Here is a 26781-nt window from a genome sequence, read left to right as displayed (position 1 = left end):
AAATTCCGTGTTTTTGTCTCGGTAGGGATCCTTGAATGGCAGAATGCATGATCTGCAAAGGTGCCAGTTCAGCAAAACACAAAACTGCAGCTAAAGGAAAGAGTTTGTCAGGTAAAGACCGGGTAACACAGAAAATGTTGTTACTGCTGCAGAGGGGTTTTTTGCATTTCACACCACGAAGCATCACAACAGCTACAGATCGATGGATTGCACGTCTGCTTTGATTTCCCTGATTCTAAAACAGCATAAACATTTCCAAATGTGCGTACTAAGATAAGGGTTATTATCAATGCTGTTATATACAGGTCCTTCTCAAAAAATTAGCATATTGTGATAAAGTTCATTATTTTCCATAATGTAATGATAAAAATTAAACTTTCATATATTTTAGATTCATTGCACACCAACTGAAATATTTCAGGTCTTTTATTGTTTTAATACTGATGATTTTGGCATACAGCTCAGGAAAACCCAAAATTCCTATCTCAAAAAATTAGCATATCATGAAAAGGTTCTCTAAACGAGCTATTAACCTAATCATCTGAATCAACGAATTAACTCTAAACACCTGCAAAAGATTCCTGAGGCTTTTAAAAACTCCCAGCCTGGTTCATTACTCAAAACTGCAATCATGGGTAAGACTGCCGACCTGACTGCTGTCCAGAAGGCCATCATTGACACCCTCAAGCAAGAGGGTAAGACACAGAAATAAATTTCTGAACGAATAGGCTGTTCCCAGAGTGCTGTATCAAGGCACCTCAGTGGGAAGTCTGTGGGAAGGAAAAAGTGTGGCAGAAAACGCTGCACAACGAGAAGAGGTGACCGGACCCTGAGGAAGATTGTGGAGAAGGGCCGATTCCAGACCTTGGGGGACCTGCGGAAGCAGTGGACTGAGTCTGGAGTAGAAACATCCAGAGCCACCGTGCACAGGCGTGTGCAGGAAATGGGCTACAGGTGCCGCATTCCCCAGGTCAAGCCACTTTTGAACCAGAAACAGCGGCAGAAGCGCCTGACCTGGGCTACAGAGAAGCAGCACTGGACTGTTGCTCAGTGGTCCAAAGTACTGTTTTCGCATGAAAGCAAATTTTGCATGTCATTCGGAAATCAAGGTGCCAGAGTCTGGAGGAAGACTGGGGAGAAGGAAATGCCAAAATGCCTGAAGTCCAGTGTCAAGTACCCACAGTCAGTGATGGTCTGGGGTGCCATGTCAGCTGCTGGTGTTGGTCCACTGTTTTATCAAGGGCAGGGTAAATGCAGCTAGCTATCAGGAGATTTTGGAGCACTTCATGCTTCCATCTGCTGAAAAGCTTTATGGAGATGAAGATTTCATTTTTCAGCACGACCTGGCACCTGCTCACAGTGCCAAAACCACTGGTGAATGGTTTACTGACCATGGTATTACTGTGCTCAATTGGCCTGCCAACTCTCCTGACCTGAACCCCATAGAGAATCTGTGGGATATTGAGAAGAGAAAGTTGAGAGACACAAGACCCAACACTCTGGATGAGCTTAAGGCCGCTATCGAAGCATCCTGGGCCTCCATAACACCTCAGCAGTGCCACAGGCTGATTGCCTCCATGCCACGCCGCATTGAAGCAGTCATTTCTGCAAAAGGATTCCCGACCAAGTATTGAGTGCATAACTGAACATAATTATTTGAAGGTTGACTTTTTTTGTATTAAAAACACTTTTCTTTTATTGGTCGGATGAAATATGCTAATTTTTTGAGATAGGAATTTTGGGTTTTCATGAGCTGTATGCCAAAATCATCAGTATTAAAACAATAAAAGACCTGAAATATTTCAGTTGGTGTGCAATGAATCTAAAATATATGAAAGTTTAATTTTTATCATTACATTATGGAAAATAATGAACTTTATCACAATATGCTAATTTTTTTAGAAGGACCTGTAGCTCCACATTGTGTCGAAATAACTCTACTGATTAACTATTTTATTTGTTGTTTATTGTTTAGGATTTTATTATTTATTATTTATTTATTTATAAGTTCAGTTGCATAGTTATTAATGCATTTGTCAAATATTTAACCCCTACTTTATGCACACTGCCATGGTGCCAGCGATTACATGAAATTACTTTGCCAATCCAACCCACCACCCGTGTTTTCATAAGGAGTCACACAGACACTTATAGAGCTGTGCAATGTAGAAAAAATCGCGATACGTAAAGCCACAACATTAACATTTGCATTATTATTATTTTTTTTAGGCATAACTAATCGTTCATGTTACTGTGTAACTGTTACAACATTTAATGCATTTTAATCAGCATTCTGCTTAATGCACGTTATTATTATTTAACAGCTTTATTTGTTGTTTAATTGCTGTTTGCTCCTTGTTTACTGCAGAGTTAGTTCATGCAATTTTATTAATTTTTGGTTGTTTATTGGCCGACAACAAGAAATACTATAATAGAAGATGAATAAATAAATGACGTGTCGGGCGATCATCCAGTAAACTAACACGACCACGTACAACATCCAGTACAGAAATCACTCCCCATAATATTTGTTTTTTACAGATGTAATACAGTGTAAAAGTGTCAGTTTAGGAGTTGTAGTGTGTAATGTGAGTTACACTTGATACAATACAGCTGTTTTGGAGCAATTGGTTGCATATTTTAAAAGTTTTTGAAGTTATTAATATGCTGAATACTTTAAATGCTATTGAAGATATGGATAGAAATCAGTTTTTTTATTATGTAATACAAGGTTAAAGTGTCATTTTAAAGTTGTAGTGTTTAATGTGGGTTACACTTGATAAAATACAGCTTGTTTTGGAGCAATTGGATGCATATTTTAAAAGTTATTGAAGTTTTAATATGCTGAACATTTTAAATGCTATTGAAGTTATGAATAGAAATCTGTTTTGTTATCATGTAATACAATGTAAAAGTGTCAGTTTAGAAGTTGTAGTGTGTAATGTGAGTTACACTTGATACAATACAGCTTGTTTTGGAGCAATTGGTTGCATATTTTAAAAGTTTTTGAAGTTATTAATATGCTGAATACTTTAAATGCTATTGAAGATATGGATAGAAATCAGTTTTTTTATTATGTAATACAAGGTTAAAGTGTCATTTTAAAGTTGTAGTGTTTAATGTGGGTTACACTTGATAAAATACAGCTTGTTTTGGAGCAATTGGATGCATATTTTAAAAGTTATTGAAGTTTTAATATGCTGAACATTTTAAATGCTATTGAAGTTATGAATAGAAACACTTGTTTTTTTATCATGTAATACAATGTAAAAGTGTCAGTTTAGGAGTTGTAGTGTGTAATGTGGGTTACACTTGATACAATACAGCTTGTTTTGGAGCAAATGGATGGACATATTTTTTAATATGGGAAATACTTTAAAGCAGGGGTCATCAAACTACGGCCCGCGGGCCGTATACGGCCCGATGCATTAATTTGACCCACCCCTTTAACCACAGCAGCAATACATGTTGTCTGGCCACTGTTCATCTTCGAACTCACAGTATTATAATGGGGAAAAAAATAACAGAGGAAACAAAAATTGGCCACCCGGAGTCTCAGTAGATTATACGGCAGCGATCCAACGGGTGGCGCTCCAAGCATGAGGGGAGGGATTGGCGCATCAATAGAGAGATGAGTGACCGCAGCCACTAAACTGTGTTGCAAAGCAGTTAAGTGGGATTTCGTTATGAAAATCCTCATGTCCTGTGTTATTTTCATTAAAACTAATGCTCTTAACTACAGGCAGTTTCAGGAATTCTTGTCTGAGCTGAAGATGTGCTTTACTGAGATCCGCTGGCTGAGTCGGGGCGAGTTTTGAAATGTTTTAACGACCTGCTCCCGGAGATCAACGCATTTATGCATCCAAAATCAAAACTCAAGCACATTGTTTAATTTTTATGCTTCTCTTTCCATTGCTCCCCGATCTCAATAAAACATGCACTCAAAGTAACTACCGTTTTCGGGAGCATCTACTTCTGTGTGCAGACTTTTTCGAAGTTGAAACAATTTAAATCTCCAACCAGATCCAGACTTACTGATCAACATTTATTAGCTATTATGACTGGCAGTAACAAATATGGAACCTAACGCTTACTGTCGTCAGGCAAAAGCAGGCTCACAGTTCACACTGATTTTTTTAAGGAAACACTATGAGGTAGGATAATGGAAATTATTAAAATAAATTAAATTTCTGCATTATCATTATGAACTACAATTATACAAAGCACAGACAATACATCCAGTATACGTAGTAAATAGCTTTTTTGGGTGTGTTTACTATTTCACCCGCGGTCCGGCCCCCCGAAACACTGAAGAACAGTAATCTGGCCCTTTGGTTAAAAAGTTTGAGGACCCCTGGTCTTTATTTTGTGACGAAACGGTAGAAACGTGCTGAATGTAGCGGAGAAACAGTAAAACTAAAGTATCGATCCCATAAAACTAGTATCGATCCGATACCAATACCAACGTTGGTATCGATAATATCGATATTTGGATCGATCCGCCCACCACTAACACTGAGTCGACTCAGTGAGTGTTACAAAAGTGAAGCAAGCTTCGAAGCCTCGGTATCGAATGTCCCATTCCTTTTGATAATTATGCTACAGTTGCATGTAATTATGTTAAGAGTAACTTCAATTGCATAAACAACTATAATATTTCTTTATTTCATACTATCATCAACAGAACTTCAGAGTGGTGTGAGGTTATAGTTCCTGTTTGTACACACCTTTAGTGGCTTAATAAGTTGAGCCACATATACCTGTGCACTTTACTCTGAGAGAAACTAATACACAAACTAAACAAGAGAGCAGCCACAGCACTCTGAAAACTTGCAATCAACTCCCAGTACAAAAGTGTTTCACATCTGTTTTGTGCTGCAGTGGAGAACTTTCTTATGCCTGAACTGATTAGTCTTCCAAACCCAGAGAAGTAGGAGGAAATGGCTTCCTACTTTGCTAACAGATGGGGACTTTTATGGGTCACTTTCCAGTTTGCTTTAGAAACATTGGTGGAATTAATTTTGGCTACTATGTCCTAGGGAATTCTGCACAGCAATTACAAAAATGGCTTATAAATCCATTCCGGACTGCTGAATGCACAACAGCAAAGTTAGAACATGACAAAAAGCTCTGCTGAGTTGTTGGCAAGATTACTTTTGGCAGACTAAAGGCCAGATGCTGCAGCCTTATGAAACGAAATGACTGTTATGTTGACCTGATTAAATAAATGATAATGACATGCTGTGTCTTACCCAATCTTTGTGAAACCCATGATGAGCACTATCAGGATAAATAAGACTCCTGGACAAGTGGAACAGCCTAAACAGGTCTAGGATTGACTGATGTTTGTTAAGGTCTGATGCAGCAGTTTATTTTGTAAGTATTCTAATAATCTTGTGCACTAATTATTTTAACAAAAGCAATAGTTTTACATGCTTTGGAAGCAACTGTATTTTTGTACATTTGGGCAGAAAGTAATTGGCCCCTCTGACATAGCCTCTGGCCCCCTCTGACATAGCCCCCACCCCACATGGTCTAGAACCGCCACTGGCTCAAGGTATTAACACAGTGAAATGTATTCTGCGGAAGCGGGGAATTTGATAAATACCGAAGAGGGATTTGAGAACAATCTGGCAACTTGTGTGGTTGCTAATGGATACCAATTCACCGCTGTAAACAAAACACTGCGTTGTGTGGACGTTAGCTTGTTATCACAGTGGGTTGTGTTTTCATTTTTAACATTATTACTGTTTTATACATAATTACCTAAATAATGCTCGCGTTATTAAGCTAATACTTCACCTGTTCCACACAGTTAACAATAATTATTATAAGCTGTCATTTTTAGTAAACATAGATGGGGAGACTTTAGTATGCAGCATTATGTGATTTAGACATAACCTAGGATTACGGGGTTCCATAGAGGGTATCACGGACTTTTAATTTAATGAATGTATATCATTTTATTAATGAGTTATTCATTAATTTATTTTACTAACCACATGATTGTGGTCAGGGTCGCGGTGGGTCCCTAAAACACTTCCAGGGAATGCTGGACGGGTCCAGAAAAAAAGTCTAGCCAGTGCTGGTTGCCCTAAGACATAAATCTAAATTAAAGTCTTTAAATTACCTGCTAAAAGAACCATAGACATCCAGGTAGTCCACTGGGGTTTTGTAATTGTTTGTAATTCTTATATGGGTTTAATATCACAATATAACGGATAACACTAGGACAATAGTCATATGATAGATTTTCCTAATAGGTTTCAAATGTTGTGGTATCTACCTGTGTTCCAGTATTAATGTAGGTAAACTAATTATGTAATTACATAATAAAAAAAAAAAAAAGATCAGCAAGCATATATTGTCATGTATGGGTATCCACATATACACTATATTGCCGAAAGTATTTACTCACCCATCCGGATCATTGAATTCAAGTGTTCCAATCACTTCCATGGCCACAGAGACCAAGCACCTAGGCATGCAAACTGCTTCTACAAACATTAATGAAAGAATGGGTCGCTCTCAGGAGCTCAGTGAATTCCAGCGTGGTACTGTGACAGGATGCCACCTGTGCAACAAGTCTGGTCATGAAATGTCATCGCTACTAAATATTCCACAGTCAACTGTCAGTGGTATTATAACAAAGTGGAAGTGATTGGGAACGACAGCAACTCAGCCATGAAGTGGTCGGCCACCTACTGTGACAGAGCGGGGTCAGCGGATGCTGAGGAGCATAGTGTGCAGAGGTCGCCAACTTTCTGCAGAGTCAATCGCTACAGACTCTGTAGATTAGCTGAAGAACAGTGTGTAGAGAGCTTCATGGAATGGGTTTTCATGGCTGAGCAGCTGCATCCAAGCCTTACATCACCAAGCACAATGCAAACAACGGATGCAGTGGTGTAAAGCACGCCGCCACTGGACTGTAGAGCAGTGGAGACGTGTTCTCTGGAGTGACGAATCACGCTTCTCCATCTGGCAATCCGATGGATGAGTCTGGGTTTGGTGGTTGCCAGGAGAACGGTACTTGTCTGACTGCATTGTGCCAAGTGTAAAGTTTGGTGGAGGGGGGATTATGGTGTGGGGTTGTTCTTCAGGAGTTGGGCTCGGCTCCTTAGTTTCAGTGAAAGGAACTCTTAATGCTTCAGCATACCAGGATATTTTGGACAATTTCATGCTCCCAACTTTGTGGGAACAGTTTGGGGATGGCCCCTTCCTGTTCCAACATGACTGCACACCAGTGCACAAAGCAAGGTCCATAAAGACATGGATGAGTAAGTCTGGTGTGGAGGAACTTGACTGGCCTGCACAGAGTTCTGACCTCAACCCGATAGAACATCTTTGGGATGAATTCGAGCGGAGACTGCGAGCCAGGCCTTCTCGTCCAACATCAGTGTCTGACCTCACAAATGCACTTCTGGAAAAATGGTCAAAAATTCCCATGAACACACTCCTAAACCTTGTGGAAAGCCTTCCAAGAAGAGTTAAAGCTGTAATAGCTGCAAAGGGTGGGCCAACATCATATTAAACCCTATGGATTAAGAATGGGACGTCACTCAAGTTCATATGCGTGTAAAGGCAGACGAGCGAATACTTTTGGCAATATAGTTTATAAAATAACTTTAATATTAATCTATTAACCCAATTCACTTTAGGATGTAAACAATATAATACGATTACATTTCCTTTGTTAATTTGTTTGTTAATTAACTTTGTTAATTTGTCTTCATTATTAATTTTATTGTCTTATGATCACTGACACTGTAAAAAACTTATCTTCATTTTAGCAGATATAAGATGGAAATCACAAAAGGTAATCTGGATGACATCTCCCGACCAGCGTCTTGTGAGCGCTCTCGTCCTGGCAGTCGCGTGTCCAACGTGATTGTCCCAGAAGGGGTGAGAGTAAATCAGTCCCAGCCTGGGGCTCTGGAGGTCCTCAGTTCCCAATCCACTGAAACACAGGTGGTGTAGAACTCTGTCTGAAAGTAATTCTAATTAAGCAGTTTTAGGTAGAGGTAGCCACCTGTTTGTAAAACTTATGGTGTCCATGGTGCCTTAAAATAACTTAAGTATTGATTAAAGGTTGTCACTGGATGTAATTTAGTCAGAGGTGGAAAGTAACGAATTACATTTACTCGCGTTACTGTAATTGAGTAGTTTTTTTGTGTACTTGTACTTTTTAAAGTAGATTTTACAACCAGTAATTTAACTTTTACTTAAGTATGTTTTGTATTAAGAATTGTAATTCGCTACATTTTAAATAACATCCATTACTCAGTAAAAAAAACGCAAAAAAAGAAATCGTGTCTGGGAAACTGCTGCAGTGAATTCTGCGATGGAAAATAAACTGTTAAAAAAATGGCGCTTCGTTCTTTTTTTCAGGCAGCGAGAGGCGCTACTGGGTAACTACAAGACAGCCCCGATATTAATATCAATGATGAACAATCATGCAAATTTTGCTACCTTGCCCTAAATGTAGGCCTAATTCAAACAACACTTAAATGAGAAAAAAAGATTGTTGTCAAAAGTATACACATTGACAACAAGTATATTTTAATAACAAAAATAGTTTAAAATAATTGCAATAAATCTTCTGTTGTATAACTTGTAGCCAAACTGGGCTTACATTTCAAGCATAAAAAACATTAGAAACACAAAAACAATTTAGTAAAATGTACAAAAATTAGCATTTAGGGCAAGTTTGCATTAAATAAAACAAGTTATTTGACTTTTGAAGATCCACTCAGGTAATATGTGATAGAGAAAACACTACAGGGAAGAGACATGCTGTGGTTGCATTGCATTTAGTTTCAGAAAATCTCTCTTGTGCAGAGATGTGTCTGTGTTTGTTTCTGCTCAGCGGAATAAGTGGATTACCGCCAATAAGAACTGCGCACAAATAGAAATATATATATATACAGTGTATCACAAAAGTGAGTACACCCCTCACATTTCTGCAAATATTTCATTATATCTTTTCATGGGACAACACTATAGACATGAAACTTGGATATAACTTAGAGTAGTCAGTGTACAGCTTGTATAGCAGTGTAGATTTACTGTCTTCTGAAAATAACTCAACACACAGCCATTAATGTCTAAATAGCTGGCAACATAAGTGAGTACACCCCACAGTGAACATGTCCAAATTGTGCCCAAATGTGTCGTTGTCCCTCCCTGGTGTCATGTGTCAAGGTCCCAGGTGTAAATGGGGAGCAGGGCTGTTAAATTTGGTGTTTTGGGTACAATTCTCTCATACTGGCCACTGGATATTCAACATGGCACCTCATGGCAAAGAACTCTCTGAGGATGTGAGAAATAGAATTGTTGCTCTCCACAAAGATGGCCTGGGCTATAAGAAGATTGCTAACACCCTGAAACTGAGCTACAGCATGGTGGCCAAGGTCATACAGCGGTTTTCCAGGACAGGTTCCACTCGGAACAGGCTTCGCCAGGGTCGACCAAAGAAGTTGAGTCCACGTGATCGGCGTCATATCCAGAGGTTGGCTTTAAAAAATAGACACATGAGTGCTGCCAGCATTGCTGCAGAGGTTGAAGACGTGGGAGGTCAGCCTGTCAGTGCTCAGACCATACGCCGCACACTGCATCAACTCGGTCTGCATGGTCGTCATCCCAGAAGGAAGCTGACGCACAAGAAAGCCAGCAAACAGTTTGCTGAAGACAAGCAGTCCAAGAACATGGATTACTGGAATGCCCTGTGGTCTGACGAGACCAAGATAAACTTGTTTGGCTCAGATGGTGTCCAGCATGTGTGACGGAGCCCTGGTGAGAAGTACCAAGACAACTGTATCTTGCCTACAGTCGAGCATGGTGGTGGTAGCATCATGGTCTTGGGCTGCATGAGTGTTGCTGGCACTGGGGAGCTGCAGTTCATTGAGGGAAACATGAATTTCAACATGTACTGTGACATTCTGAAACAGAGCATGATCCCCTCCCTTCGAAAACTGGGCCTCATGGCAGTTTTCCAACAGGATAACGACCCCAAACACAACCTCCAAGATGACAACTGCCTTGCTGAGGAAGCTGAAGGTAAAGGTGATGGACTAAACCCAATTGAGCACCTGTGGCGCATCCTCAAGTGGAAGGTGGAGGAGTTCAAGGTGTCTAACATCCACCAGCTCCGTGATGTCATCATGAAGGAGTGGAAGAGGATTCCAGTAGCAACCTGTGCAGCTCTGGTGAATTCCATGCCCAGGAAGGTTAAGGCAGTGCTGGATAATAATGGTGGTCACACAAAATATTGACACTTTGGGCACAATTTGGACATGTTCACTGTGGGGTGTACTCACTTATGTTGCCAGCCATTTAGACATTAATGGCTGTGTGTTGAGTTATTTTCAGAAGACAGTAAATCTACACTGCTATACAAGTTGTACACTGACTACTCTAAGTTATATCCAAGTTTCATGTCTATAGTGTTGTCCCATGAAAAGATATAATGAAATATTTGCAGAAATGTGAGGGGTGTACTTACTTTTGTGATACACTGTATATATATAACGGCTCCCAGAGGCGCGACTCGGTTCCTTTCGTTCATTTTAAAGAGCCGTTCAATAGAATCGGATCGTTCGCGAACGACCCATCACTAGTGGTTATACAGTTTGAAAAAGTTTTATGGGATGGTCTGTACTAAAATGACACATTACACATCCCTAAATGTTTTAAATGTTGTACCAACATGTTTTTTTCTATTAAATTTTAATTAAAAACAACTATTGTGAGATTTATATCCACTTGTCCTGTTTGCATTACATAGAAGAGACCCCCCTCTCCTGTTAAACAAGTAACTAAGTAACGTTTACTCTGAGTACATTTTAAATGAGTTACTTTTTACTTTTTTCTTGAGTAGATTTTTAGACTAGTAATTTTACTCGTACTTAAGTAAAAATTCATTAAAGTAATAGTACTTTTACTTGAGTACAATATCTTAGTACTCTTTCCACCTCTGAATTTAGTGGCTCCACAAGAGCTACACACTATTGTTCTCTATTTCACTTTTCTATGTTAGATCTGATAATGATGAATATTGTTAGTTGTAAATAAGGTTTTGGTATTGTGTGGTTTTGGACACAGTTTACTAGATTCTTTTTTATTTCCTTTTGAGGTGCAATCTTCATCAATGTTTTTTTTTTCACCATTACTGCTATTCTAATTATGGTAAAACAGTCTTTGCTTTGCAATACTTTGTAACTGGCTGTTGTTGATTTTCTTTTTCTACAGGATGAAAGCTTGGACTGCCCATTAGAAGACGTTGCCTCTGACCTAGGTAAAAATCTGAAAAGATAGAAAATACACAATAGTTCATTTAAAATTTAGATCAGGTGATCCATGTTGCACTAGAAACTAAAATCATATTATTGATTTATATTCAAATCAGGTAAGTGGAGCTGATAAAATGGACAGTGAGTGTAGAAACAAGGAGGTGGTTTTAATGTTATGGCTGATCGGTGTATGTGGTCTATGTGTTACAGATACTTCTGATGAGGAAAATGAAGATCCAAAGTTGCTAGAAGCCATAAGGAAAATGAAAAGCCTGGACAGATTACTGGCTATCAAGATGTCTAACGAAAAGGAAGTGAAAAGACGAGGCAGGGAGCTGCATCAGAGACTCTGGCAAGAACTAGAGGTAAGATTGAAACCAGATGCACGTCAGTACAAATACGATCTTGTTAGATTCCATTTGTTTATGGATATCTGCCTTGTGCAGTCCATGGCGCCTCATTCGTCCTGACATAATTTGCAGGATCTGAGAACCAACAGGAGTCCAGAGTGCAGTGATGAAGCAGAAAACACCAGGTTGTTCTTGGCGCTTACCTCCAGCACCTGTAAGTCATGCTTAGGGAGTAAGGCCTTATAAAATCTGTTTTGTTTATTGCTAACCATGTAACTAAGCTTTGAATGAGGTAATGTGCTTTGTTAGGTATGTTGTTTTGGTAGCTTGATCCTTTCTTCCTTATATTTCATAAACATCTACCCCCCATAAAAATCTACTTCCACCCCCAGTCCTAAAAGAGACTGAATTCTCTAAACCATATTAAAGTCTCCAAGCACTTGAACAGGTACAACTATCTGGTGTGTTCAGTTACTGAATATTTTCATAGGCTACCATACAGATTAAATTTGTGTGTATACTGTGGTGTACACGGCACCCTCCTGTACACCATTCATCCATTAAAAGGGATCCCTATATGACCCCAGTAACCAGATGTTATTTGTATTGTGGACCAGTCTCAGCACTGCAATGGCACTAACACAGTAATAACAAGGTAGTGTGTGTTGTTCTGGAATAAGTGTATAAGGTAGCAGTGTTGCGGCAGTGTTGTGGGATTTTTAAACACCTCCATCACTTCTGGGAGGAGAATATTGCTCTATCTTATTGCTCTAACCAATAAAGCAGATAAAGCCCATAGCATCTTGTAATCATAAGATACAGTTAAGAAACTTGGTCAGGAGGGTAAGAAAGAACCCAAAAGTCACTCTAATAGAGCTTTAAAAGTCCTGTACAGAAATGGGAGATCCTAATGTATGGACAGCACTACAAGCCATGTGGTTGTCTGCCTACAGGACTCAGATGAAACAAAAATTGATCTAACCGAACAACAAGCAGTATATGTGACAAAAACTGGTACAGCATATCACCTGACTAATACCAGCCCTACAGTGAAAAATGCTGGTGACAGCATCATGCAATAGGGCTCCTTCTCAGAGGCAGGGACTAGGATACTGGGGAGAACTGAGAAACAAATATAACAAAGAGATATACAGAATCATCCTTAGTAAAAAACCTTGAGAGTAGACTTGCCTGACACTATTAGTATAATATTAATCTGAAACAGCCAAAACAATACTGAAGTGGTTTGGGACATTTCTCTGAATGCCCTTGAGTGGTCCAGTTCAAGCCCAGACTCAAACCCAGTCAAACATCTGTAGCGTGATCTATAGATAGTAGTTCATAGATGCTCGTCATCCAATCGAACAGACCTTAAAAGAATCTGCTTGGAAAATGGGATAAGAGGCCCAATTTTATGTGTGCAAAGCTTGTGCAAAGAGACGTATCAAGGAAGACTAGTGATGTAATAAAAAAATAAAGTGATGACAGTTATTAACTTACATATTTATTCATTAAAAAAAAATTAACATGTTTTCACTTTGTCATAATGGGTTATTAAGTGTAGATTGATCAAGAAAGCACAAAACGGTTGTACTTCCTGAGAGTGCTAAGGAAGGTAAACATGACACAACAGCTCCTGTTATCCTTTTATCGTTGCTCCATGGAAAGTGTCCTCACACATGGCATCCTGGTGTGGTATAGCAGCAGCACTGCAGCTGACAAAAAATCCCTGCCGAGAACAATACAGTCTGCTCAGAACATCATAAAACAATAGCTACCTGCCCTGAATGACATCTTCACCTCCCGTTGCCTGCAGAAGATGTATAACATCCTAAAAGATCCGTCCCATCCTGCTCATCACTTGTTTGAACTGTTGCTCTCCCGAAAACGCTACAGGTCTATCAAAATACATACTTCAAGATGAATGAACAGTTTTTACCCAAAAGCCATTACCACACTGAACTGTGACCTAGAAACAAACCTCCACAAACACACTAAGCCATAAAAAAAATTTAATACACTTGGGTGCAATAATTAGTATGCACTTCTTATGTGTGCACTTTATTACATACGCACTTGCACTTATTTCTTTACTATGTAGTAGTATACTTAACATTAACATTAAGATTAGCATGCTTGAGCCAGAGTGACCTGAATCTCGTTGTATGTTGGGTCTGAATACTTTCCGAATCCACTATAACCATCTGTATATACTATGTTAAAAGAGATGTAGAAAACCTATTACTAATACACTATTAATTGTACAGCCAAAAGCTGCAGTGAAGAGGTGGAATTTGAATCCGTATTTGGAACCCAAGTCCCAGATCAAGAGAATGACCCAAGTTGCCGAAATGGATTTGAAGGTAAGTAATATTTATATACAGTGTACACACACACACATCGATGAGGCATACCATTATGACCACCTTCCTAATACTGTGTTGGTCCCCCTTTTGCTGCCAAAACAGCCCTGCAACTGTGATGCACTGTGTATTCTGACACCTTTCTATCAGAACCAGCATTAACTTCTTCAGCAATTTGAGCAACAGTAGCTCATCTATTGTATCAGACCACACGGGTCAGCCTTCGCTCCCCACGTGCATCAGTGAGCCTTGGCCACCCATTACCCTGTTGCCGGTTTACCACTGTTCCTTCCTTGGACTACTTTTAATAGACACCCCTCAAGAGCTGCAGTTTTGAAGATCTGACCCAGTCGTCTAGCCATTACAATTTGCCTTTTGTTAAACTCACTCAAATTCTTATGCTTATGCATTTTTCCTGCTTCTAACACATCAACTTTGAGGATAAATTGTTCACTTGCTGTGTAATATATCCCACCTACTAACAGGTGCTGTGATGAAGAGATAATCAGTGTTATTCACTTCACCTGTTAGTGGTCATAATGTTATGCCTGGTTGGTGTGTGTGTGTATATATATATATATATATATATGATGTATCACAGAACAGACTGCTTATTTATCTACTCTGTTTATGGATTACATTCAGTTTTGCTCTTCGTTCACTAGAGGGCAGCCTGACCTCACAAAATAATCTACATTCCTAAACGCTTTACTTTGCCAAACATTTGTAATTTAATTACAGCAATTTTAAATGGAAACTCAGAGTCAAAGTCAAGAGTTATTGGATACATTTGTAGAAAAGACATAAATGTCATGACAGTTCATTTAATTTTAGCTGAAATTTAGTTCAGCTCTTTAAGTTATTGCTGGCTCCTAAAAATATGAGTAGAATATATACAACCACAATTTCTAAACAGTTGGTACAGAACAAAATGTAAACAAAACAGTTTTTTTTTACCTGCATTCAATTACAAACCCCATTTCCAGAAAAGCTGGGACATTTTGTTAAAAATAAATAAAATTAATATTAATTAATAAAATAAAAAATTTGGGATTTGTTAATTATCATGAACATTTATTTAACTCAGTGGTCTCCAACCACCGGGCCATAGACCGGGCCGCAGAGAAAGAATAAATAATAAGAGATCGCTACAAGAGCAATTAAATTTCCAATACTCTTCGGGTGTTTTTGTCCTCAATCCCCACTAGGTGGGAGCAGCGTCTCGGTGTAGCGAAAAAAGCTCATTATTCACACTGATTTTTACGATGGCGTATTAGGGCCACTGTAAAAAATATTTTTAAGTTTTGATTTCGAGAATAAAGTCATATAAATTTCGATTTCGAGATTAAAGTCAAAACATTATGAGAATAAAGTCGAAATTATTTTGAGATTAAAGTCGAAATGATTATGAGAATAAAGTCTAAATATTATGTCCAAAGAGTGTGCAGCAGTCGTAGGCTTGTCAGTTCAGAGAAGCACGGGTCTCAGTACCTGGTTCGGCATGCATGCGCTGAGGGCAGCTCATAATGAGTGTTATTGTGGTTATCCAATAACTCGCGATTATTTTTGCTGGGTGTTTGTATAGGACACTTTCATCCACATGACATGATGCCTAAACATGTCAATGCAATCATTTATAGCTATGCCATACGGCTTTAGTTTATGGTACGAGTCCATAAGGCTCGGTTGAAGTACTGCTGACGACGCAGACGCCGAGCGCACCGGTGGCGCACGTTATTCTAAATAAACCCAGTTTATTGCAAAGCCATTTCAGCATCCTTACACTAATAACAAACTGGTGCTGATGTTCAGGAGATTGGTGATTTCTTCATTTGTGAAACCGATATGAAAGTATAACAAATCATGAACATCCCTCATTTTAACACAAGGAGGTTGCTATGGCCATAATATTTCCACTAATCTCATAATTATTTTGACTTTAATCTCGTAATATTTCGACTTTAATCTCGTAATTATTTCGACTTTATTCTCATAATTATTTAGACTTTTTTCTCATAATATTTTGACTTTATTCTCATAATATTTTGACTTTATTCTCATAATATTTTGACTTTAATCTCAAAATCGAAACTTATATGACTTTATTCTTAAAATTAAAACTTAAAAAAATGTTTTTCTTTAAAGTGGCCCTAAAGTGGTAGATTTTCCATTCTATAGTTATTCTATTTTAAATCTCCTCTCCCCCCCCGGTCCGTGGAATTATATCTTATCTTATACAACCGGTTCGTGGTGCAAAAAAGGTTGGGGACCGCTGATTTAACTGACAGAAGTGCAAAGAATTAATTTAATTAATAATTAATATTTTGGCTGACAAAGTTAATGTTTTGTAAATGTAAGTAAATTTTTAATTTGATTTCTGAATGGTAACAGGAGAAGATATTTTGATTGGTTATGAAAGGAGGATCCACCAAAGACTCTTTGCACATGAATAAGGCTTGTGGCCTACCGTTTTGTGCCAAACATTGTGAGAGAAGTTTAGAAAACATGGTAAACATGCACCTTTTTGGGAAAAACACTAAAGATACCTAATCTAACTTGTTTTTGTATTTAAACAGTTGTTCTAAATGCGGTGGCTGTAACACATTACAAAAACTTGGGACAGGGGCACTCGGGTGACGCAGTGGTAAAACATACTACCTCACCAATGCAGAGATCTCGAGCTCTTGAAATCTCAGTTCTGTTATTAGCCGGCCGGGCACCTGCACGGACACACAATTGGCTGTGTCTGTGGGGGGGGTGGGAAAATGGCTGAAACAGGATTCCAAGTTGCTGGTGTAAAGGCAGCCCCTGCTAACTTGCACATGGAGAGTATGTGTATGTTCCCTTTAATAATAATGATGCCTATACAAACATGCAAGTTACCTGGCACAAACACTGGCACTAACACACACCCATAAAATTACATATCATTACAGACGTTATTGTATGTTGTCGTGTATATTGCATTGGTAACAGCTTCTCAGATTCTCAGATCAGCTTAAATCCAAAGAAGTTTGTAGAGCTAATACAATTTTAGAAATAGTTAAAAAATACCTGCCCCTAAGTGTGTGTAAGCTTTTAAAGAAAAGAATAATGTATAAACCTACTCTGGTATAACAGCACCTAATCATGTACATTAAATCACAAAAAAAATCTATAATGATGCTTATTGCAGGTTTTTTGTCACTGTAAACATTAAAATTACAACAATAATTCAAATAAAGTCAATAAAAAAAGGACATTAGTTTTATATTAATTAATTATACATGAAATAGCCACTCCAAAACAGTACAGGTAAGAAGATATTGTTCATTTGTGTGCGCCAGAGAATTTATTTAGTTTTACTTAGCAGGTTCAAATCTCAGCTGTGCTATTGACCTGGTTGGGCATGTGAATCTAAAATCTCTAAATTGTCCTGTGTTACCAGGTACGCCTTGTGAGTCGGAGGATGAAATGCATAGCAACTCTTCAAGTTCCGCTGAAGGGGATTACAAGGTAGGACGAGACAAGCAAACAGACACCAGACAGACGGCGGTGGACAAGAACAAACACAGACAAGATTTTGTCAAGAAAAACATTGAGGTATGTGAGCTTGATATTTGTCATAGTGATACATGGACAGCCAATTAAATTGGCAACATTTTGTACTTTTGAGAACTAAAAGCAGTTGGTTCTTTGGTTCAGATTTGTTTTTTTCCCAAGAATTAAAGCCCCCATGAATTTAATATGGTAGTGCCCAAGACTCTTAGTTACACTGATTAGGGTCATGGGCACACTGTGCAAGGCAGGAATATACCCTGGACAGGGTGCCAGTCCATTACATGGCATCACAAACTTCAAAGTTTGCTCATTTATTCACATCTAGGGGCAAGTTAAAGTGGAAAATCTATTTCCTGCATTTTTTGGAAGTAGCAGAACACTAAAGAACATGCCAGACATTGATCTGTGGAAAGCCTTGAACCCAGGTTTCCAGTACCTTGCTGTTTGTGCTGTGGCACCACACCAAGTTGTCAAACCATGTGTTTAAGGACCTAGCTTTGTGCACATGTGCAATGTCAAATCATTTTTCAAACAGTTGCCACAATGATGTAATCATACACTTTGGTACTATATGTAATGCTACATACTACACACTACAGAATGGGTAAGGTTAAAACTTAAGCATTAAGAGAGGCGTCTACATTCATTTGGCTTTATACTGTACTGTCATGTTTTTGCATGCTTTTTTCTGTGCATTACCCAGCATTATAGGTCTCACTGACCTTTCGCTGACTGAGACGTGAGAAATGACTGTTGACTTAGAACATTGTGGTGACTCAACTTCTATTTTAGAAACCTCTAGTTTTTATTTTATTGCTAGGAGTCATACTGTAATTGTCTTTGTCATTACTTTTATGGGCTCATTTTATGTGCATTAAAGTGTGTGTGTGTGTGTGTGTGTGTGAACAGCTTGCCAGTGGTGCAGGGAGCCTGGTGCTCATGACCCAGGAGGAAAAAGAGCGACTAGATGAGCTCCTCAAGGACTTAGATGAAGAGGGGGTGAATGTTGAACTTTCAGCCAAACCTGAGGTATACAAACAAACAAACTATACCATCTACTGTACATAATATTGTAAAAAGATTCAGGGAATCTGGAGAAATCTCAGTCCATGTAAGGCTATGATGAAAATTACGGATTAGCCTTGTTAAATGCACATAGGCCTCGAGTCCCCAGTCCACATAAAAATGCATCATACTACTTTGCTAAACATACTCTGAATATTTGGGAGTACTTCGGAAAACCATTGTCACTTAACAGAGTCTACCGATGCATTAAAAAAAAAAAAAAAACTATTGACGTATAGAAAAAACCATACATCATTTCTAAATGGCCACACATATTGTCAGGTTGATCCAATCAACAGTAGCTCAAGAATGACTAATCCTGCCAAGCTAAGTGACTTTTCAAGAAGCCACTTTAGGGTACAGTTGTCCAGTCAACTACAAGTGCAGTTACTGCAATGTAAAACATTAGGAGCAACAACAGTTTAGCTGTGCAGCAGTAGTAACATTAGACTGTTGAGTACCTATAGTGTGAAGGTTGTATGTTGTAGCACTCATTAGCAAGTTCTAAACTGTCTGTAGAAGCGAAAACTGTTCCAGGTCCAAAAAGAAATACCAACACCTAAAATTACCATATACAGTTACTAGCATTGGCTTTATTAGTGTAAATCACACTGCAATTGTACTTTGGAGCAGTGGAAACGATGCACCACGAGACAGTTAAAAATTGGTGCACATGTGCCACGATTCGAATCGGTTATTCATTTAAGATGAATCGACATTCACTTTGAACAGCAGAAAGTTGCCAGGTAGGGGATTTTCCAGCCAGATTTATTTATGTGAGGATACTTTCTTTATTTGTATTATTCATTCATTTATATAATGTTGGATTTGTTTTAAATGAACTTTTATTTCAGTTTTTTTACACAATAAGCATAATCTGGCATAGTTTGTACCTACCTCAGAAATAAAATGGCATTCATTATGTAGATCAATAAAAGATAAGCACAAATACAGTATTTTATTTTATTAAAGAGAAATAATAAAAGGAAGCTTAAACAAAAAAACCGGGAAAAAATTGTATCGTGAACCCAGTATCGTGAATCGTATCGCGCCGTGGGGTGAGTGTATCGTTACATCCCTAGTGGAATGTTTACTATAGTCATGATTCATGATGACTATGGGTTTGGCAGATACCAGCAAGTTGATAAAGCTTGTTTCCATAGTGCCAAATGTTAGGTTTGGTTGAAGAGAAATAACGGTCTGGGACTTTGTTTCCTAGCTTGAGTCAGTAGTTTTAGATGAAGAAATATCTGCTACTGCATAACATGACATTCTGGGTGAAGGACCATTCCTGTTTTAGCATAACAATGACCTATGCACAAAATACAATTATAAATAAATGGTTTTATTTTCTGTTTGGTGTTAAAGGTGCAGATTAGACTGCAACAGAGCTTTGATCTCAGCTCCATCTAATACTTCTGGAACTCAGTCAATACCTAAAGCATTTGTTGCTGAATTTGCTGAAGGAATATCTACAGTCCCATTTTAACATCTAGTGAAGAACCTTTATAATGTTAATGGTATTAGATGTAAAGTTTAACAAAAAGCTATTAATTAACACATTTAGACATAACTATTATTATGTCTACAACTAATAGGACTTTCCCCACATTTTTTTTAAGCTTCTGCCAAGGGATCTGGCTGTCTCGTTTATAGCCTTTTCTCCCTTTGAATTGTGTTCATCAGCAATTATGCATGGCAACCAAACAGAGAGGAGTACAGATGCTAAAAGGTATTTTGGACGATCAGACCCGAAGTCTTCCTGTTATTGCAAAACCCTGTTATTGTGCAAACTGCAGACATTTTTAATGTCTTTTGGCCTATTTTGCTAATAGGTCACATGAATGACCAGACTCAAAAGGACTTTGGCAAGCCCTGCAATGACATCATGATCAAATGCAGGCATCTTCTGTGCTTTTCTTTTTCTTTTTCTTTTTTTGTAGCCTGTAGGAGTGAAAATGATTCCCTTTGGTTACAATGTGACTTCTACCTTTTAACATACCTCTAACATTAAAACCACCTCCTTGTTTCTACACTCACTGTCCATTTTTTTCAGCTCCACTTACCATATAGAAGCTTTTTGTAGTTCTACAATTACTGACTGTAGTCCATCTTTTTCTCTACATGCTTTGTTAGCCCACTTTTATGCTGTTCTTCAATGGTCAGGACTCTCCCAGGACCACTACAGAGCAGGTATTATTTGGGTGGTGGATCATTCTCAGCACTGCAGTGACACTGACATGGTGGTGGTGTGTTAGTGCGTGTTTTGCTGGTATAGGTGGATCAGACACAGCAGAGCTGATGGAGTTTTTAAACACCTCACTGTCACTGCTGGACTGAGAATAGTCCACCAACCAAAAACATATCCAGCCAACAGTGCCTCGTAGAGAGCATCCTGTGATCACTGATGAAGGTCTAGAAGATGACCAACTCAAACAGCAGGGTGGACTCTACAGGGTGGACCAACTAGGTAGGAGTGTCTAATAGAGTGGACCGTGAGTGGACACGGTATTTTAAAACTCCAGCAGCGCTGCTGTGTCTGATCCACTCATACCAGCACAACACACACTAACACACCACCACCATGTCAGTGTCATTGCAGTGCTGAGAATGATTCACCACCTAAATAATACCTGCTCTGTGGTGGTCCTGACCATTGAAGAACAGCATAAAAGGGGGCTAACAAAGCATGTAGAAAAAGAGAAGGACTACAGTCAGTAATTGTAGAACTACAAAGTGCTTATATACAGGTATATATATATATATATTTAATGTTATGGTTAATCAGTGTGTGTGTGTGTGTGTGGGTATATATAAGTCAATCATAACACGGTACCAGTCGAAGTTGTGTTTCTTTCACTCAAGATAAGGAGAAGACTTTGTTCTGGCACACCCTAGTAGTAGATTAAGAAACCATTTTCTGATCCCAAAGTGCTACTCTCCTCTACAAACTCAAGTCAGGATGCCAGGATAATTTTTTTAATGGACTCCCTTACTCTGTGTGTGGGCAAAAACACCTGTCCTCCTCTTTCAGGCAAGTTTTATTACAGCTCTGATCAATTTTACAATTCTAACACTAGATATGAACCTCTTTAGGTATGCAGGTATGTTTGTCCATTGCTCGATTTATAAAGGTCTGCAATCTTCTTTCTTTTTAATTTTATATTCTATCATTTTTGCCATGTTAAAGAATGACAAAGATATAAACTGACGAGGCACAACATTATGACCACTGACAGGTGAAGTGAATAACACTGATTATTTCTTCATCATGGCACCTGTTAGTGGGTGGGATATATTAGGCAGCAAGTGAACATTTTATCCTCAAAGTCGATGTGTTAGAAGCAGGAAAAATGAGCAAGCGTAAGGATTTGAGCGAGTTTGACAAGAGGCAAATTGTGATGACTGGGTCAGAGCATCTCCAAAACTGCAGCTCTTGTGGGTGTTCCAGGTCTGCAGTAGTCAGTATCTTTCAAAAGTGGTCCAAGGAATGAACAGTGGTAAACCGACGACAGGGTCATGTGGGGAGCGAAGGCTGTCCCGTGTGGTCCGATACAACAGACGAGCTACTGTGGCTCAGATTGCTGAAGAAGTTAATGCTGGTTCTGATAGAAAGGTGTCAGAATACACAGTGCATCACGGTTTGTCTTAACTGGTCAGGGCTGTTTTGGCAGCAAAAGGGGGACCAACACAATATTAGGAAGGTGGTCATAATGTTATGCCTGATCGGAGTATGTTATTTATTGTTAGTTTTACTGCTGGACTGTGAAAGGAAACCAGAGCTCCTGGAGGAAACTCACACAGACAAAGGGAGAACATACAAACTCCACTGATAAAGAACCCGGCCTGCACCTCGAACCCAGAACCTCCTTGCTGTGAGTTGACAGTGCTACCCACCGAGCCACCATTTATTAAAAACATATTTAAAGTAATTGGAAAGCCTACAGAGTGTTTGAAATTTTGGGGAAAAAATCTACATCAGAAACTATTGTTGGCTCTGTCCATTCAATTTGGAACTTTTCTGTACAAATAAATCATTGCACACATGCAAAAGCCATCATTTCTCATCTATCATCACGATGACAATAAAGGATCTTCTAGCCAAAGAAAGACAGCTGCTTATTGCACAAGTTAGGTATGAATATGTATGCATTCAGAGTTACAAATATTGTTAAGCACAATCATGGACTCAATAAAACTTTCTCAAGTCTGGAACAATTGGTAGGGGGTGGTGGCAAGCTTCATGCTAGGGTTACATGGAAAAAAGCACATGCAGCCGCTCAGGTGGCACAGCGGTAAAAAGACACGCTGCAACCAGAGCTGGATTCTGAGTACATCGTATCGAATCCAGTTTTGCCTTACCAGTTCGAGGCTGTATGAGCAACGATTGGCCGGTTGCTCAGTTGGGGGGCGGGACAAAGAACCGGATGTTGGTCTCTCTCTGTCAGAATGTGATTACGACCTCTGCCGGCTGATTAGAGGCGCCTGCACAGAGATGAGGAAGAGTGCCCTTAGGGTGTGTCTCTCGCCATGCGACGCTAGGTGGCACAATACTCATCAATGTGTGGGTGGCAAAAATCCATCCGGCTGCTGCCCATGTTTCGGAGGGGATATGGGTTAGCTTCGATCTCCTCGGTCAGGGCAGGGTTCGGCATAGACAGAGAGGAAGCATGATGCAAATTGAACAATTGGATGCACTAAAGGGGGAGAAAAAGGGGAAAATTAAAAAAAAAAAGAAAAAAAGCACATGCCACTAATTGCACCACCATGCTTCTTTGGGGGTAGGGTTGACAGTATGCCATTTATCCTCTACCTCAGTACATCTAACCCAGACATAGCTAATCCTTGTGTAGGCGCCGGCCTGCACTTACTGTATATCACTTGTGTGTTTTATGATTGTTTTTCACTCTTCACAGATAAGTGACCATGTGCTACCTGATATTTAATACAGCCATATGTAGATGTACTATGTTACAGTTTTTAGTTGTCTGGTGTTTGCTATTCAAAGTAAAGATAAATCATTATTCATGACCTATTATACACTGATCAGCCATAACATTAAAACCACCTCCTTGTTTCTACACACACTGTCCATTTTCATACAATTACTGACTGTAGTCCATCTTTTTCTGTACAGTGTATCACAAAAGTGAGTACACCCCTCACATTTCTGCAAATATTTCATTATATCTTTTCATGGGACAACACTATAGACATGAAACTTGGATATAACTTAGAGTAGTCAGTGTACAACTTGTATAGCAGTGTAGATTTACTGTCTTCTGAAAATAACTCAACACACAGCCATTAATGTCTAAATAGCTGGCAACATAAGTGAGTACACCCCACAGTGAACATGTCCAAATTGTGCCCAAATGTGTCGTTGTCCCTCCCTGGTGTCATGTGTCAAGGTCCCAGGTGTAAATGGGGAGCAGGGCTGTTAAATTTGGTGTTTTGGGTACAATTCTCTCATACTGGCCACTGGATATTCAACATGGCACCTCATGGCAAAGAACTCTCTGAGGATGTGAGAAATAGAATTGTTGCTCTCCACAAAGATGGCCTGGGCTATAAGAAGATTGCTAACACCCTGAAACTGAGCTACAGCATGGTGGCCAAGGTCATACAGCGGTTTTCCAGGACAGGTTCCACTCGGAACAGGCTTCGCCAGGGTCGAACAAAGAAGTTGAGTCCACGTGTTTTTTAATAACTGTGTCCACTCACTGCCCACTCTGTTGGACACTCCTACCTAGTTGGTCCACCTTGTAGATGTAAAGTCAGAGACGATCGCTCATCTATTGCTGCTGTTTGAGTCGGTCATCTTCTAGACCTTCATCAGTGGTCCCAGGACGTTGCCTATGGGGCGCTGTTGGCTGGATATTTTTAGTTGGTGGACTATTCTCAGTCCAGCAGTGACAGTGAGGTGTTTAAAAACTCCATCAGCGCTGCTGTTTCTTATCCACTCATACCAGCACAACACACACTAACACACCACCACCATGTCAGTGTCACTGCAGTGCATACCTGCAATAACACCTACTCAGTAAGAATCCTGGAAGAGTGCTGACCATTGAAGAACATGGTGAAAGGGGGCTAACAAAGCATGCAGAGAAACAGATGGACTACAGTCAGTAATTGTGGAACTACATAGTGCTTCTATATGGTAAGTGAAGCCGATACAATGGACAATGTGTGTAGAAACAAGGAGGTGGTTTTAATGTTATGGCTGATCAGTATTATAGCTGTTGTGCTGCCACAAGCAGGTAAAATGTGTTTATTTGTGTTTTTACTATGAATTGTTGTTAGTAGTAACAGCAGGACTCAAAGAGTAGGCTGGACAATATTATAAAACCCTAATATTATGATTTAAAACAGGCTGGGGTGAACATCATCTTGAATAAAACACTAATACCCACGAGAGAACAATTGCCTGAAGCTCAGAAATGAGTAAAACATTTTTAAGACTTTGCAAATGTCAAAGACAAATTGTTCGAAGTCCCAGATAGTCGAAATAAAGAGCAGGCATTGTTGAGGATTACTGTGTAGTGCTAGGTGCAGTCAAGGGCTAATAAGAATTGGAAGAGTCAATGCGGAGTCTCCGAGGGAACAAGTACAAACAATAGTTTTAGTTTAATGTCATGACTTATTAACACATAAGCTATTGTTTTGCTTTGTCCTCACTGCTTTTATCCTTTTCTTGTAATAGCATCTCATCTCTGCTTAAGGAAATATTTTCCATATTTTGAAATAAGCCACTTTAATCTCAGAAATTCTTCATTCAGACACATTTTGCTCTTTTCCCTCAAACTTTAGAAAGTATGTAATGTGGCCCAAGGTTTCCCAGCAGAACATTGCCCAAAGCATCACACTGCCTCCGGCGGCTTACTTTCTTCCCATAGTGCATCCAGTACCATGTGTTCCCTCGGTAAGTGGCGCACACGCACCCGGCCAACCATGTGATGTAAAAGAAAACGTGATTCATCAGATCAGGCCACCTTCTTCCATTGCTCCGTGGTCCAGTTCCGATGCTCATGTGCCCATTGTTGGTGCTTTCGGCGGTGGACAGGGGTCAGCATGGGCACCCTGACTGGTCTGCGGCTATGCAGCCCCATACACAACAAACTGTGATGCACTGTGTATTCTGATACCTTTCTATCAGAACCAGCATTAACTTCTTCAGCAATTTGAGCTACAGTAGCTCGTCTGTTGGATCGGATCACACGGGTCAGCCTTCACTCCTCACATGCATTAATGAGCCTTGGCTGCTCATGACCCTGTCGCCGGTTTACCACTGTTCCTTCCTAGGACCACTTTTGATAGCTACTGACCACTGCAGACCGGGAACACCCCACAAGAGCTGCAGTTTTGGAAATGCTCTGACCCAGTCATCTAGTCATCACATTTTTCCTGCTTCTAACACATCGATGATAGGTATTAAATGGTGGTGGATGATTCTCAGCACTGCAGTGACACTGACATGGTGGTGGTGTGTTAGTGTGTGTTGTAATGGTATGAGTGGAGAAGACACAGCAGCGCTGCTGGAGTTTTTAAATACCGTGTCCACTCTATTAGACACTCCTACCTGGTTGGTCCACCTTGTAGATGTAAAGTCAGAGACGATGGCTCATCTATTGCTGCTGTTTGAGTCGGTCATCTTCTAGACCTTCATCAGTGGTCACTGGACTCTGCCCACGGGGCGCTGTTGGCTGGACATTTTTGGTTGGTGGACGATTCTCAGTCCAGCAGTGACAGTGAGGTGTTTAAAATCCCAATAATACCTCCTGACCAATGAAGAACAGCATGAAAGGGGGCTAACAAAGCATGTAGAGAAACAGATGGATTACAGTCAGTAATTGTAGAACTACAAAGTGCTTCTATATGGTAAGTGGAGCTGATAAAATGGACAGTGAGTGTAGAAAAAAGGAGGTGGTTTTAATGTCATGGCTGATAATTTTATGTTTGCTATGTAGTGCTGAGTATGTTAGTTGCCAGATGTAGAGATAAATCATTATTCATTACCTGTTGTAATAAGTGCTGCCAAAAGCAGGTAAAATGTGTTTATTTGTGTTTTTACTCTGAATTGTTGTTAGTAGTAACAGCAGGAGTCAAATAGTAGGCTGGAAAATATTATAAAACCCTAATATTATGATTTAAAACAGGCTGGGGTGAACATCA

General features: G+C 39.4%; 1 protein-coding gene across 1 annotated transcript in view; it reads left to right on the top strand.

The window, feature by feature from the left end:
• The first annotated feature begins 5694 nt into the window (after positions 1–5694).
• The window catches only part of fsip1 (fibrous sheath interacting protein 1), a 71759-nt gene continuing 50672 nt past the window's right edge, over positions 5695–26781 (top strand). The window contains exons 1-8 of the mRNA XM_063007840.1: positions 5695–5716; positions 7791–7968; positions 11248–11293; positions 11499–11653; positions 11771–11852; positions 13906–14001; positions 17429–17583; positions 18451–18570. Coding sequence (XP_062863910.1) covers positions 7801–7968; positions 11248–11293; positions 11499–11653; positions 11771–11852; positions 13906–14001; positions 17429–17583; positions 18451–18570 — 822 coding nt within the window. The 5' untranslated portion in view covers positions 5695–5716; positions 7791–7800. The remainder of the gene's footprint in view (positions 5717–7790; positions 7969–11247; positions 11294–11498; positions 11654–11770; positions 11853–13905; positions 14002–17428; positions 17584–18450; positions 18571–26781) is intronic.

This window comes from Trichomycterus rosablanca, chromosome 13 (genome assembly GCF_030014385.1).
Source record: "Trichomycterus rosablanca isolate fTriRos1 chromosome 13, fTriRos1.hap1, whole genome shotgun sequence".
Lineage (NCBI taxonomy): Eukaryota > Metazoa > Chordata > Actinopteri > Siluriformes > Trichomycteridae > Trichomycterus > Trichomycterus rosablanca.
This window is presented reverse-complemented; position numbering and strand designations above follow the sequence as displayed.